This window comes from Oncorhynchus mykiss, chromosome 16, assembly GCF_013265735.2.
Source record: "Oncorhynchus mykiss isolate Arlee chromosome 16, USDA_OmykA_1.1, whole genome shotgun sequence".
NCBI classification, from domain to species: Eukaryota; Metazoa; Chordata; class Actinopteri; order Salmoniformes; family Salmonidae; genus Oncorhynchus; species Oncorhynchus mykiss.
In genome coordinates, this window is record NC_048580.1 from 17,198,502 (window position 1) to 17,213,846 (window position 15,345).

The following is a 15,345-nucleotide window of genomic DNA, read 5'->3' on the forward strand; positions in this document are numbered from 1 at the left end:
TGCTTTCCCCCTTACCCTTTTCTCCTTAGAAGTTGTTATGACGACCAATGAAAACAAGAGGTGTGAGTACCAAGCAGAGGCATGAAGAGTAACAGAAGCCTTGACCCTGCCCTGGCATATCACAGCTGGTGAGATGTGTCCCAGTTACCAGTGGACACAGCCAGGCTTGGCTCTGGTGCTCTCTGCTGGCAGCTAAGAGCCATGGACTAATCAGCCTCAGTGGAGAGCACGGGTAGAGAGAACGAGGTTTAACTCCAATGAGGCACGTCTGCACTATAATGCTCTGGCCCATGGCCCCTTTGGCTTTTTACAACCCGTTGTTGTATTTGCCCAATGGACACGATTGTAAAAGGGCCACAAGTCCAAGGTTTCCAGTCATTTCAATTCATGATTGAAGAATACGATTCATACATTTTGTACCGTAATTAGACAAAAGTACAACTGTACCACTTTGTCATGAATGGTTAGAAACAGAATTGAATTTGAGCACCACTCTGAGACGGAGTTCTGAAAATGGACCTTTTCCAAGTCTATGTATAGATAGATCCCAGGGCACTCGACCAGTACACGGATGAAACTCGCTGACCTGCCTATGTGTACTCCTGCTGAGTGCCTCACCATTGGTTTGTCCCTTCGCCATTCAGATGTTGCCAGGGAAAATGGCTCATGGGTTGTATGTGTTTTTTGCTGACACCCCCTCCTCTGGCATGTTGCTAATTCCCATGGGAATGTGCAAATTCTGCCGATCCGAATTTGGGACAGGGCAGCACACAGGTGATGGATGGGAAGGAATAACTGAACCAGTGCCAACTACCAGACTTGTATGAAAAGTTTGACTTGACGCTGCAATAACTTTTACCAGCGTCACTTTGATTAAATCTGTTACTAAATTGCACTTTTTTTTTAAATCAGTCTCAATACTGATATTCTACATACATTGAGTTACACTTCTTTGCACTTGTGGTTCTTACCTTTCTTTTGTTGCTTATTTATTGACTTTATATCCATGTTATACCAATGCATTTCATTCTCTAGGACTGCCATAGCTATCAATACAAACTTGAACGTATGTTTGAAGGTGATTGTACAAAAGAATGAGACGAGGACAGAGACTGGGAGCACAGTTTCATGAGGGGAGGTGGATGTATGTGTTTGTTTATTTAATTAACAATGACTACATCGTTAGTCAAAAGACACATTGAAAGGGGAAAAAATGGATAGACTCAAGACAGTGCCCGAGTCTCGATTCAGTAACAGTAATGTGTGCCGGGGGTCGGGGGTGAACGTTGTCTCATAACTCTCACATATGGCCCACCAATCAGCACGGCCTGTCAGCAGAAAGCCGGTGGGTTACACTTGGAGACAGCACATACAGACATACACAGACACCCACACGCATTGACAGAACAGAAGCAAGTAGCTTAGTCCAACTGGCTGAAGTACTCTGTCTCTACTTCTACTAATACAAAGATAACTTCTCACAGAAAAGGAGCAACTGTTTCGCCTTCACGGTATGTTGGATTACTACCTATTGATGTTTTATTGTCATTCAAACCAATGTATTTTCTTGGTTTGAATGTTTTATTTCTACTAGGGCTAGGAAGGGGATGTGATTGTAGGTGTTGGCAGACAACGAAGATAACAGGAAGTAATGGGAAAGATGGGCCATTATTTACCCTTAGGTGAATAGAAGACTTAGATATAAAGGTTCTCATGCAGTAAGATTTGAGGGTTGAGGGTGTTGGTTGAATTCCAACTTCACGGGGAATGGGAACTTTACAGTGGTGCATGTTCAAGAATCAGGATTGCAATCTAAACTTCCAACAACTTTTCCGTGGAACCACACACACACACATACACATAACAATGAACAAAGATGTAATGAAGAACCTTTAGAAATACTACTTATTATTGTTTCCCAAAACATGGACTAAGAAACATAGGAAATACTTGAACTAAGTTAAGTTAGTGGATAAGTTAGTCCAAGTTGCAAATGCAGTTATGAGAGGACAAGGACACATAACCTGTGTAGCATTGTCTGTGTGTAAGTTGACAAAGGATTGTTTTGATTCCTGGCCTTCCCTGTCAATATGGTGGGCGCTAAGAAAGAGAGACTTTGACAGCTGAGCAGCCCAGTGGAAGGCATGTAACTAGTTCAGAGCATGCTGAAAGTCTGCATGCTATTTATACATGTTCGCCTGGATCACTAGCCATCTCAGTTCATTCACACCGACCATACCAAATGCCATCACATTAAAATACCTGCCAAATGCATAGCTAACGTCAGCATATCCGCACAGTGAATAAGCCTGTTGAGTTATGTACATTTTCCCTCCCTTAGGGGTCAAGAACTCTCTTATGACATGGTGAGAATTATTTTGCCGTATATTATAAGACAATTTGGTTAATTTACATAATGCTTCTTGTTCGGTGTTTGGTAGCCCTTTACATTTCCTAGAGCTCTTCAAATGACATTCTACTACTAACTACCACATAGCCTTAGCTCTTGAGCATCAGTGCTTATTGCCACAAAGATCTCCTTGAAGAAGACCTTGAGGAGAGGGTTTGTCACCATTCTCATTAGTCCCAAAAGCAAACTTACCCCATTTCTCTCCAGTAGCATGTTAGCACTCATTTGACTTTTTATTTATCACGTCTTTGATTTTATCTCAGTTTCTCTAAGGGTCAAGTGCAAGAGGAATGGCCATACCCAGGATGTTCAACTCAAACCCGCCATTCATTGATGTGAAGGGGGCGTCACTGTTGTTTTCTTTGGGGAAGGAAAACATCATGGAGGGTGAAGAGAACAAGGACCCGTTGGTGCGGACCGTCCTTCCTACCCTGAGCCTGGTGATGGAGCAGGGCACTGCCAAGCAGGTGGGCACAGGGGGGCATGATGACAGTTACCAAGTCCCATGTGTCTCCATCATCGCCCAGGCAGAGGGTAAGCCAGTAACTAATGGAGAACTCTTATTTTCCAAAATGCATAGTAGTTACACAGTGACACATTTTTTTGGAAACATTTTGAATGAATTAGCCAATTGTAAGCTGGGGATGATTTGGTCACCATGATGGTATGAAGGCCAGATTTTGAATTTAGCCAGGACACGGGGGTTAACACTCCTACTCTTACAATAAGTGCCATGGGATATGTTAGTGACCACAGAGAGCCAGCACCCGTTTAACGTCGCGTCCGAAAGAGGGCACCCTACACAGGGCAAAGTCCCCAATCACTGCCCTGGGGCATTGGGATATTATTTTTAGACCAGAGGAAAGAGTGCCTCCTACTGGCCCTCCATCACCACTTCCATCAGCATCTCCACTCCAGGGACCAACCCATGCTTAACTTCTGAGGCACGCCAGCAGTGGGATGTAGGGTTGTATGCTGCTAAATGGCTAAGTAGCACTGAAATAGTTTTGCATCTGCATGCAGCCAGGAGGAGGGATGGGGGTTACATTCTAGAAAGTTGTTCCCTCTGTTCTGGCCTTATTTGCCCTATTGTTTAGGGCAGAAAGGAGGGAACAACAAGCCCATGTCATTTAGTGAGCCATCTTTGATCCAGAGTAAATCTGTGTCCCAGGTGAAGGCTCCCAAGAGTTCAGCCCTACAAGCACAGAATGTGTCTACTCCAGATCTCACCTGCTCAAAAGCCACAGGTACTTACCAGAGCATGACCATCTTTAGTCTCAAATTTTAAATTGAATTGGGACTAACTGTACTGCAGTTAGATGGTGTTTGCACTGTATCCTTAACAAGGCACAATAAATTGTTTGTAATAAAGTTAGTACATTTTAGGCTCATTACAATTAGCTGTTCATTTCCCCAAAAATATTATTCAGGGGTTACATGCCCCCAGACGCCTCTAGCAGTCTCGTCAACTCACTCAATGTCACTTAATTTGCAGGTCCATAGCCAAGAAAGCAACAACCGAGAGTGATACTGACGAAGATAACTATGTGGGTACTATCCTCACAGTTCCACACCACCACATTCGAAGGAAGCTTCGGCAAAAGCCACAGGAAGGAAGAGAGAGGGAGGAAGGACAAGAGCCACCAGTCATCCAAGGTTTATGGGTGCAAGAGATCGACTGGTCTAAATCAACCAACAAGGACATGAGCTGGGCCTCAGAGGTAAACCAACTTCCTGTGGACCTCCCCAAACACACAGACTCTATCTCGGTACCTCATAGCCACGGAGGCTGCATTTTGGAGGGTTTGTTTGAAATTGTATCCCACTGCAGCTTGGAAGGTGTGTCAAAATGTACAGATGGCCTGTCAGACACGTACGAACTCATAGGTGTGTCCGACTTTTCTAGTGAAATAGGAGGAATGTCTGAGTCTCCATCCAGTCTGAAGAGTACATCTGATTCTGAATCCATTCATACTCATGAGAGCGAGTCAGACGCATCTTCTAGTTTTGGGGATGGGGATCTGTCGGACTCAGTCTGCAGCCTGGTGGATGTGTCGGACTGTCTCTCCAGTGTGATGTGCGTGTCGGACAACGTCCTGGCGCCAGAGAGTGTGTCCGACTCTGACTCTTCTTGCAGTCTGATGGGCGTGTCTGACTCGGACTCTACCTGCAGCCGAGGATGGGAATCCGGATCCTCCTCCAGTGTGGAGAGTACGTCCAACTCCTTCTGCAGTCTGGTGGGTGTGTCTAACATCCCAGGGGATGTGTCTGGATTGTTGTGTAGCGTTGGGGGACTGTCTAGCTCTGAGGTAATGTTGGAGGAACTGCGCAGCAGAGTTACCCAGAAGCATCAGCGATTCGTCTCACCTTTTTTCAAAGCACTGGTCAAAGATGTCTCGGATGAGATGAAAGAGGTCACGGCACAGATCAACGAAGGCCTCATATTCCACAAGGTAGGGATCCCGTTAATTTATTTCCTCATCAATATTCAGTGTCCTTGTTTTATAAAGAATACATGAATAACCAGAATGTGCATTTATGTGTACTGTGTATCTTTCAGCAACTCCAGCCCAATAAGTTTGAATACAGGGAGGGAAAGGAATACAACATTCTATACCACATTCAGAATGGATCGTATGGTGATGTGTTCAGTGTTCAGGACAGAAGTACCGGGTTCGAGTGTGCTGCCAAAAAAGTACGTCCCAAATACAACAGAGTTGTCTGATGATCCTATACACTAAAAGCAGCAGCTTCAAAGTTGAATTCCCTCTGTAGAACAATAGGCCCAAACATTTCACTTGATGCAAGCGCCTAGTAAACATGGTCCATAATCTCATAAAATAATTAGTTTTACTCATTCCAGATCCCACTGAGTCATTTCAACTGTGAGGAGGTGAGCACGTGGAGTGCTTTGAACGCCCCTGGCATTGTGAAGCTCTTTGGGGCTGTGAGGGAGGGTCCGTACGTCACACTCTTCATGGACCTGAAGACAGGTTGTTTGGCCCAGCTACTGAGGGAGAGGGGAAGTTTACCAGAGGAACTGGCCTTGCGCTACCTCTGTCAGCTCCTGGGAGCATTGGAACACCTGCATCACAGACACGTCCTGCATCTGGATGTTAAAGGCATGTTAACAACCCCTTTTGCCCTTCCCCCCTAGAGACGTGTAAGATCTGAAAGAGTAGCATAGGTAAATTTGAGTGTAGTTTACTAGTGTGATACTTTGTAAAAGCAAAGTTATTTGTGGTTGTTGCACTCCCTCTAGTGTCAGAAGATAAGAAAGCACATCCTGTAGTTTCAGGATGTATAGTACTGTTACGTCTGGCAGAAAGCAGTTCCCTATTCGTCTCTAACTCGTTATTCCTCAGATTGCCTTCTAATTGTACATTTTGTTTACCCTTTTCTTCCTTTCTTGTTGCAGTTGACAATGTGTTGCTGTCTGAGGATGGGAGGGACACGTTCCTCTGTGACTTTGGTCTCTCTGAGACGCTGGACCCAAATGGACAGAGCACCAAAGCCTTTAGACGTCAGTGTATATGTGTGAATACAATGAAAAATCTTTGAGTTAGTATTCAATGGGATAAACAAAAACAAAACGATGCCCACACAACTATTTCCTAACATTTCAGAATCTGGGTGGCCCGCTGGCACAGAGACCCACATGGCGCCCGAGGTGGCACGAGGGGACCTCCACTGTGCCAAGGCAGACGTGTGGAGTAGCTGCTGCATGCTACTGCACATGCTCAACGGATGCCACCCCTGGATCCGCTACTACAACCACCCACTGTGCTTCAAGGTAAAAAACAACCCATGTTATCCAAGATCAGAGAAAAGTCATTGCTACAAACATGTAGTTTAAAACATTTCCTTTCACTGGTCAGATTGTCAATGAGCCACCTCCTCTGAGGGAGGTGCCCCCCAACTGTAACCCCTACACTGCCGAGGTCTTGAGAGCTGGACTACAGAAGGACCCCACCAGTAGAGCCTCGGCCACAGCGCTAAGGCAGATGACCTCCAAGGCCCTGAGAGCAGGTAATCTATCTATGATTTGACAAACTTGAATTAGCTTTTTACAAGTGTGTATCTATGGTCGGAATTCAATCATCGTGATTTTGTGAAGATTTTCCCTCAGTACATGGGTGTTGGTGTGTGAGATGGCGCGAGTGTATGTTTTAGAATAATGAGAGTGCCCCTTTTTTCTCTTCAGTGGGAGGACTTTGTCACAGTTCTGGTCAAGGTGATTGTCAAAAACTGGTGAACAGCAAGACTGGGAATCATAAAAGACCCTACATTCCCTCTGCCCCTGCAAAGCCAGCAGCCACACAGTCAGCACCCAAAATGCATTGGGTGAGCCCCTGGAGAGCGTTGGCCGCTGGTGCGGACAGTAGTGATTCTGAGGAGGGCGGATCGGAATTGGAGAGAGATTCTGAATCAGTGACATACTCTCTGGAGGATAGGGACTGGGAATCTTATCAAAATTCCTTGGAGGAGAGCCATGTGGTGGAAGATTGGGAACCTGAGACAGATTCCGAGGTGGATATTTACTTGGGGGAGGATGGAGATCTGGAGAGGAAAGGTGACTGGGAATATGAAGGCGATTGGGAGGAAGAGGAGTCTTCCACAGAACTTTACCAAGCTCTCCACACCCACTTCCCCGTCCTGCGGAAAGGCCAGCCGGAGATTGACCAATCCTGGGGGTCAGAGCCTGAATTGGAATACTTAAGAGATGGTGAGTTAAGCGGCTACTGCTGCACAGACAGTCAGGCTTTATGCACATCTAAAAGATGCAGTGAGGTGTATATTCTTGAGACAGGAAAGTAAGGCGATCTGTCTCTCTCCAGGTGTTACCGTGGGCATTTTGGCCCAGACCCCCTCCCCTGAGCCAAGGGACCACCCTCCCTCCTGTATGAGCAGCACTGGTTCATCCCAGAAGGAGGATACAGACACAGACAAAGATTCTGATTGCTCGTCTGATGACCTCAGCTCTGGAGTCTTCTCCTACAACAGCCAGACAGATGGACAGAGCTTCAACTTGGAATGGCTGGTGGTATCCACCAACCAGCCACCATCTTACTGCTTTGAAGGTGAGAAAATGCTCTGGGTAGACTTGTCTGTAACCATTAGGGGAGAAGGGTATGATTGTTGATAAATTCACTGTTCTCTGTGCATTGCTGGTCTAGGCGTTGAGATATGGATCGAAAACATTGGCGGTGAGTGTTTGAGGATCCGTGAACAGCGTCAGGTCAAAGTGGGTCATGTTGCCATAGGGATAAGCGAGCAGGTAAGAAAGAGATCACTGTAGATCTGAGTAAGGTTGAACATACAATTAGCCTGTCTAATTGATGTACAGATAACATGAGAGTGTGCTGTGTCTCATTTAGATCACAGTGAAGGCCTTCAGTTTGGAGACTCTGGACAGGAAGCCTGTGTCCTTCCAACAGGAAATCCAGGAGTCAGGCTTGTGGCTTTGCTGTATTCCTTCCCCAGACTGTTGTCCACGATGGAGCTGGAGGATCAAAGAGGGAAAGCTTGAGATTCGGGAATGAGACAACTTTGAAGGTGTATACATACAGCTATTTTCTAAATTGAGACTCAGGCACAACATTTTCACATTGTGATGATTTTTCTCTTTCTGTAATTATTAGCCTATGATGGTAGGTCTCTAGCTACTCATTAGAATAGATGGGGTGTGTCTCTCAACAATTCTACCTTTTATCAGTGTGATGATGCATAGGCCTACAATTCATGTTTGTTTTTTTAAACAATCCACCATGTTGAGAATAAATGAATCACGTGAACAAGTCGACCAACATCTGGTTTATTGAGTTGGAATAGTTCTGAAAAGCTTGTGTTAAAACAAATATTCAATCAACAAGCTCTGTGGGCTTTGGAAAAAAGACACCCTGATCACCTCACTGGAGAGTCCACAATGAGTTGAATCACAGAATATTCTGCTACTGACTGCATTGATCCGAATCTACTATCTGCCACTTACATTGATAACTTGCGTTGCATTAATAATGTGATTCAAAAGTAATTGGCTAAAATGTGTACGTTCACTTCCTCGTTGTCTACAAATCATATCGGCCCCGTGATTGGATGAAATGGTATTACAGGCGGGGTCTTTAAGTACAATAGGTGATATGATTGGATAAGATTAACCGTGGGAAGTGCCTGTCCACACACCGGTGTCTACTGAGTTGCGCAAACGCCATTTTGGAGTGACTGAAAGAGAAGCAAGATCGAGAAGCAGTCTTTCTAAGGTGAATATATCATACATCACGTATGTTTAACATATAATAATGTATGTTCGAGTGAACAAGAATCTGACAAAAACGCTCAGTTTTTCCGTTGCCCGTTCTTCAAATGACGTCACAATTTTCCTCTACATCTGACGTTGCGGCATATATATGGCTAGCTAGTGATGCTAAGTTAGCGAACACAGTCTCTTCCTTCAGGCTGACTAGTTTTGTCATAAGATGAGTAGCAAATGCGTGTACAACGATATGTTCGGTAAACCTTTTAAATGCCTGAGATCCCCAGTTTGTTCGCTAACTTAACTAGCTAGTTAATAAGATAGCTAACTAGCTTGGGCGGATTCTTAGCATCATGCTAACTAGTTAGAGCTTTTTCTTTTCGCTTTAACGTTATAGTACCTAGCTAACGTTAGTTTGAAGAATGTCGTCGGCCCTCAAGTTCACTATCTACCGGGTACGCATGTTGCCAATTAAATTCGGATATTAATTTTAGTTTCTAGATCCTGATGGGAAACATTCAGGCTTGCTTAGTTAGCCTTGCCCACGTTAAGGCAGGCCTAGCTAACTTGAACGTATTCATTCACAATTGCACAGTGTTTAGAAGCTAGGACTTAGGGGCAAGCACCAACTTGGCAAAATAAATACTATATTATGTTGATTATTTTGTCACAGAACACCAGCTACCGAAATCATAAACCTGACATGCTAAAAGCAGCTAGCTGTGGCGAGTCAGCTGACGTCAGGATCGCATTCATTGTTGTTATTTTTTAAGTCGTTTCTGACATTAAAGGAACGGAATATATCCACAGCCATACAACTAGCTAACTATAGCAGTATGCTGACGTTGGGTTTGGGGAATATATTGGTAGCTTGGGGTTAATTCCTGCAAACGTATGTATCTTTGAATGTACATACTATAGCTAGCTAATACCATTCCGGCATTACGGCCCGGAAAAGTTTTGGATGATTAAATCCGGAAGTTCAGGAAAAGTCATGGAAATTCATTTGAATTTCTGTTAAAATAATTTATTTAGCCACAGTTAAAAGTCAACATATGAGCCAGGATCTGAATGGCAGTTTAGCACGTATGTGTTTGCGCGCATAACCTGCAATTGTGCGAGACGAGTGGGCCTTTACTCAAAGGAGAGACGGACATTCCAGCAGCAGGTAGGCCCATATATAGCCTATAACATATGATAGAGAACAGACTAACTAAGTAGTCCGCTCAAAACATCTATATTGTACCCTGTAGTTAATTGTGTAGCTTTTATTAGCATGTGTTGGGCTCCCGAGTGGTGTGGCGCAGCGGTCTATTGCACTGCATCTCAGTGCTAGAGGCGTCACTGCAGACCCTGGTTCGATTACAGGCCGTATCACAACCGGTCGTGAATGGGAGTCCCATAGGGCGGCGCACAATTGACCCAGCGTCATACGGGTTTGGCGGGGTAGTCCGTCATTGTAAATAATAATTAGTTGTTAACTCACTTACCTAGTTAAATAAAGTTTGTTTCCATAATGTCATGTCCCCCAAAACACATACACTCGCTAATAAGGCCATACAAAGTAGATTAATTAATTTAAACAATTCTTTTTGACTGAACAAATAATTCACTTTACCATTTTATTAGTTGGGATTCGGTTAAATTGTGATGAATCGAATATGAATCAAAATATTGAATGTGAAGCAAAATATTTATTTGAATCGTGGACAGTAATTTTAAGAAAAAATATTAGCTGTAGACATTCGTTTTGGATTATATGGTTTTAAAAAGTTGTTGCTTTGGGCATTCAATGTATGGGACATTTAGATGCTTGTCAACCTGCAAAATAAACTGTAAGATAAATGACTAAACTAACATGTATGTTTCCTGAAGAACATTTGTGGGGATCTTTGATATATTAAATTTATAAATGATTTAAAAGGCGTTTGGTTGTAATGTTGCAATATATTTTACATCGAGGGTGGGCAACCATCCTCCAGGAGAGCGAATGGGTGCGCAGGCTTTTATTCTGGTCCCCCTCTAACAAACCACATTTTCTAGGAATTAGCTGCTCAACCGGACCTTGATTAACTGTCTCTGTGTTTGAGCAGAGCTGTATCAAAAGCCTGCACACCCAGTAGCTCTCCAGTCTGAAGGTTGACTACATGTGATTTATACAGTTGCCTAACAGGTATTCTACTTGGTGGGGTTTAAGTGCCTTGCACAAAGACAGGCAATGATACATGGAATCAGAGAGCAGCCTCCCAGTGTCAATACCACATAACACTTTTTTAAAACTTAAGTAGACACCACTTTCTTTTGGTCATGGAAATTTGGTGAAAAGTCATGAAATTCAATTGGTCAAAATGTGTATGAACCCCGTAGAAATCTAAATGTGTACCATTACTGATTTTCTTCACCTTGCATTCCTCTTTCTCTCAGATAAGTGACCATGGGGAATATGTTTGGAAGCCTGTTCAAGGGCCTATTTGGCAAGAAGGAGATGAGGATTCTCATGGTTGGACTCGATGCAGCTGGAAAAACGACTATCCTGTACAAACTCAAACTAGGAGAGATTGTTACCACCATTCCAACAATTGGTAAGGACAATTTTCCTTGAATGCATTAGCCTATCACAATTTTCTTCTCTAAATTAGGCTACTTATGGAATATGTGCCTTCATCATTCTCTGTGTCCTTTGTCCAGGTTTTAATGTAGAAACGGTAGAATACAAGAACATCAGCTTCACAGTGTGGGACGTTGGCGGTCAAGACAAAATCAGGCCGCTGTGGCGCCACTACTTCCAGAACACTCAAGGTAAGATTCAAAGGAGCTTTGAGGATCGTTGGCAATGGTGGTCCATAGATGGTGCCATCGTTACATGAATCAGAGTTGCTTATCGGAGAACCAGTGTCAAATTGTCATCTAACTATGTACTTCTTTGCAGGGCTTATCTTTGTGGTGGACAGCAACGACCGGGAGCGAGTGAACGAGGCGAGGGAGGAGTTGCAGAGAATGCTCGCGGAGGATGAGCTAAGAGATGCTGTGCTGCTTGTTTTTGCAAACAAACAGGTGCGCATGGGTACTCGTATCTGAATTCTTATAGCCTTGACTCCTTGTAGTGCTCTTTTATCCTGCTAAAAATTGTGAGTGGACCATACTCATTGACCATGCATACTTAATCATTTCTTTGAATTGCCAATCCCTTGCACTATCACTGGGCTTGAGTAAGATCTTGCAGTGTGTTAGACAGAGAATTAATCATTTGAACCTGGATGTTTCTTAGGACCTTCCCAATGCAATGAATGCTGCAGAGATCACAGACAAGCTGGGGCTCCACGCTCTCCGCCAGCGCAGCTGGTACATCCAGGCCACTTGTGCTACCAGCGGGGACGGCCTCTACGAGGGCCTTGACTGGCTCTCCAACCAACTCAAGAACCAGAAATGATCCATTTCACCATTTTTAGTTTTCCCTCTGTCTAACACAATGGCAGCACCGGTTCCAAGCCCCTTGCCCCCTGGAACTCCTCCCTCCCAGTCTTTCTCCAAAAACCTCATCCTCCACTTTTTCTGTATCAAACCTTACTCCTGGGGCTGTAACTTGTGCTGCTTCTGTGTGTACTGTGTGTTTGCAGTCAGGTGAGCGCGTGTGTTGTGTGGGTGTGAAGTGTCTAGCTGGGATTAGGAGTAACCCCGGCGTGCCTTTAACACACCTGCTGTGGAAATAGTGGTCTGGCTCCTCGAGCGCCATCCCACCCAGCCCCACTCTGTCATGCACGATCCCCTCCCCACGCCAAGCATGGTTTTCACAAGGCAAATAAAGAGCAATGGAGTAAACGGTCCTCCTCTCTCTCCTTGGTAGATATATATAACTTTATTTGTACTACCAGTGTTGAGATTGTAAGAAAGGATGTGAATTTTGAAACCTTACCTAGCCCCACCTGTGATAAAACTGCATTGTAACCTGTATCAGGTTGAAGTAAATGGAAAAAGATCCCGTTCCACCGTTGGACATTCTTCGCGTTATTTGAAAACCATGCTTTTCTTTATTTTTGTAAAATTATATTACCAACACCTTTTTAATGGTTCTCCAGCGAACACTACCTTTTCCCTGCGAGAAAGGGAGAGAAACCATGAAGCACAACCTAATAACCATAAGGACATATTCAAATGTTAAAATTAGCTTTTGAATTTAAAAACTAGTTACATGTCTTCTTCTTGGTCATTTTTCAAATTGTGAAAACTTGACATTTTGACTGAATTAATTGAAAGCAAATGTTCTAATGGTAAAAGTTCCTCCTTCATTTTCATCTTATGTCACCTATTTATTCAACTGGGCATTTCAATACATGGTTGTTTTGAGGGGCTCCATTGGGCTGGTCAAAGGTGGACATTCAGAAGCTTCAAACTTTATTCCTAGAAATGTTACATGTCTGTTTTCTCTAGTTCTAGCATTTATCTTTGTACAACTGCTAAACCAAATGCAATTGAGCAGTATGACAAATCTTGTATATTAAATGTAGTGTTCCCTCAAGGGTGCCAACACTCTACATTTTTGTTTTCTACCTGGAAATGTTCACAATATTGTTATTGTCTCGGAGGTTGGCAGGACCTCGGCATGCTGTACCCCAGCTGCTTGCTAATTTCTTGGATGAAGGAAAAGCACCAAATAATATGAATGCTCTTAACTGTAACGCTATGGCTAATGAAGGAAATAAGCCTAGGGTATGAGCGCTAACATTGGCTACATTTAGCAACGTTGTACTACATACTTGAGTTACCAACACAAAAGGTATTGGTATCAGTACTAGTACCTTTATTGTCAGATCTGTAAGGGCAGGAGGGGGCTATCTGGTCATAGGCTGTTAGGCTGACACGTCTGTTAAGAATGATTGGAAATCTGTACGTTTTCCCCGCTACTGTTTCTGTGGGGTTTTCCTGAACATATTAAACGATATGATTTGATCCTAATATCTGGTGTTGCCAATGAGATCTATGTGAAAGTGTGAACAAACAAGGGTATAATTTAGCCGTTAAGAAACATTTGTGGATAGCTTCTCATGCACAAACTGCTATTGTCGTGCCATTCCGTTTAGATTAAGGTATCATACTACACTGAACAAAAAATAGAAATGCAACAATTTCAACGATTCTACGGAGTTACAGTTTATGTAAGGAAATCAGTCAATTGAAATCCATTCATTAGGCCCTCATCTATGAATTTTGCATGACTGGGAATACAGATATGCATCTCTTGGTCACAGATACCTTAAAAATATGTAGTAGGGCGTGGATCAGAACCAGTTAGTATCTGGTGTGACCGTGACATCTCCTTCTCAGAGTTGATCAGGCTGTTGAATGTAGCCTGCTGTACACCTCGATCCAGAGAATCCCAACCATGGGTAACATGCGACATGGGGCCATGTACTTTCATGCTGAAACATGAGGTGATGGCGGCAGATGAATGGCACGATAATGGGCCTCAGGATCTAATCACAGTATCTGCATTCAAATTGCGATAGATAAATTGCAATTGTGTTCGTTGTCTGTAGCTTATGCCTGCCCATACCATAACCCCACCGCCACCATGGGGCACTCTTCACAACGTTGACATCAGCAAACTGCTCGCTCACACAACACCATGTACACTGTCTGCCATCTGCCCAGTACAGTTGAAATCCAGATTCAGCCGTGAAGAGCACACTTCTCCAGCATGCCGGTGAGCATTTGGCCACTGAAGTCAGTTGCGACACCAAACTGCAGTGAGGACAACGAGCATGCAGATGAGCCTGCCTGAGACGGTTACTGAGAGTTTGTGCAGAATTTCCTTAGCTGTCCAGGTGGCTGGTCTCAGACGATCCTGCAGGTGAAGAAGCCAGATGTTGAGGTCTTGGGCTGGCGTGGTTACATGTGGTCAGCGGATGTGAGCCCGGTTGAACGTACTACCAAACTCTCTAAAATGACGTTGGAGGCGGCTTATGGTAGAGAAATTAACATTCAATTATCTGGCAACAGCTCTGGTGGACATGCCTGCAGTTAGCATGACAAGTGCACGCTCCCTCAACACGTGAGACGTGGTGTTGTGTGACAAAACAGCACATTTTTGTGGCCTTCTATTGTCCCCAGTGCATGGTGCACCTGTGAAATGATCATGCTGTTTAATCAGCTTCTTGATATGCAACACCTGTCAGGTGGGTGGATTATTTTGGCAAAGGAGAAATGCTCACTAATGGGGATGTTAACACATTTGTGCACAGAGTCGTGCACTGGGCCTTTAATAGTCCTGTATTAGCGGGCCTTTAATAGTCCTGTATTAGCGGACCTACATAGCCATCTGTAGTGTGTGCAACATTTAAAAAATCATAGCACCCACAAAATACTTCCTGCGCCTATGGCGAGGAGCCGAGCGTGCCCAATTTGACTGGAGTGCTTTAGCTACTGTCAAGGAGTTCGCTAAATATTTTCCTAAAGAAAACGGTTTGACTTACAAAGATGAGGACCAAGAGATGGAGTGCACAACCAAAGAATCATTGTGGAATTTCAAAATACACCAGAAAGCATGATGGAGTATTTACAACGTGCACTTGATAAAGGTAGCTAACTGTGTCATTGTATCAAAGTATTTCTAAACTAAAAATCAGGTTTGGTTTCAATACTTAAAGAATGGTAGGTCCAGGTAGTCAGAAAAAAATAGATGGTT

General features: G+C 43.8%; 2 protein-coding genes across 4 annotated transcripts; both read left to right on the forward strand.

Annotated features, from left to right (window-relative positions):
* Positions 1 to 1,355: 1,355 nt before the first annotated feature.
* Positions 1,356 to 8,213, forward strand: LOC110491468. 3 transcript variants are annotated; one of them, XM_036946351.1, is made up of 14 exons: positions 1,368 to 1,511; positions 2,342 to 2,366; positions 2,674 to 2,944; positions 3,582 to 3,657; positions 3,906 to 4,863; positions 4,971 to 5,105; positions 5,274 to 5,532; positions 5,829 to 5,933; positions 6,037 to 6,203; positions 6,289 to 6,439; positions 6,615 to 7,136; positions 7,249 to 7,491; positions 7,582 to 7,688; positions 7,789 to 8,213. In XM_036946351.1, exons 3-14 carry the CDS (start codon positions 2,701 to 2,703, stop codon positions 7,951 to 7,953), a joined length of 3,132 nt encoding a protein of 1,043 aa, XP_036802246.1. In that variant the 5' UTR covers positions 1,368 to 1,511; positions 2,342 to 2,366; positions 2,674 to 2,700; the 3' UTR covers positions 7,954 to 8,213. The 3 variants fall into 3 exon arrangements, with proteins under 3 accessions (XP_036802245.1, XP_021420613.2, XP_036802246.1); XM_036946350.1 differs by lacking the exon at positions 2,342 to 2,366 and having other exon boundaries at positions 1,356 to 1,511; XM_021564938.2 differs by lacking the exon at positions 2,342 to 2,366 and having other exon boundaries at positions 1,356 to 1,511; positions 7,588 to 7,688.
* Positions 8,214 to 8,536: 323 nt separating this feature from the next.
* On the forward strand, positions 8,537 to 13,616 carry LOC110491469 (ADP-ribosylation factor 1). Its single transcript, XM_021564941.2, has 5 exons — positions 8,537 to 8,670; positions 11,088 to 11,245; positions 11,352 to 11,462; positions 11,593 to 11,717; positions 11,932 to 13,616. Exons 2-5 carry the CDS (start codon positions 11,098 to 11,100, stop codon positions 12,091 to 12,093), a joined length of 546 nt encoding a protein of 181 aa, XP_021420616.1. The 5' UTR covers positions 8,537 to 8,670; positions 11,088 to 11,097; the 3' UTR covers positions 12,094 to 13,616.
* The last annotated feature ends 1,729 nt before the right edge of the window (positions 13,617 to 15,345 follow it).

Bases quoted from the DNA above. Each gene is read 5' to 3' on its own strand.
- LOC110491468 (XM_036946350.1), top strand. From the start codon at position 2,701: ATGGCCATACCCAGGATGTTCAACTCAAACCCGCCATTCATTGATGTG. The intron at 4,864-4,970 runs GTAGGGATCCCG...TGTATCTTTCAG, and splicing joins AAGGCCTCATATTCCACAAG to CAACTCCAGCCCAATAAGTT. The intron at 5,533-5,828 runs GCATGTTAACAA...TTCTTGTTGCAG, and splicing joins CCTGCATCTGGATGTTAAAG to TTGACAATGTGTTGCTGTCT.
- LOC110491469 (XM_021564941.2), top strand. From the start codon at position 11,098: ATGGGGAATATGTTTGGAAGCCTGTTCAAGGGCCTATTTGGCAAGAAG. The intron at 11,246-11,351 runs GTAAGGACAATT...TCCTTTGTCCAG, and splicing joins TACCACCATTCCAACAATTG to GTTTTAATGTAGAAACGGTA. The intron at 11,463-11,592 runs GTAAGATTCAAA...ACTTCTTTGCAG, and splicing joins CTACTTCCAGAACACTCAAG to GGCTTATCTTTGTGGTGGAC.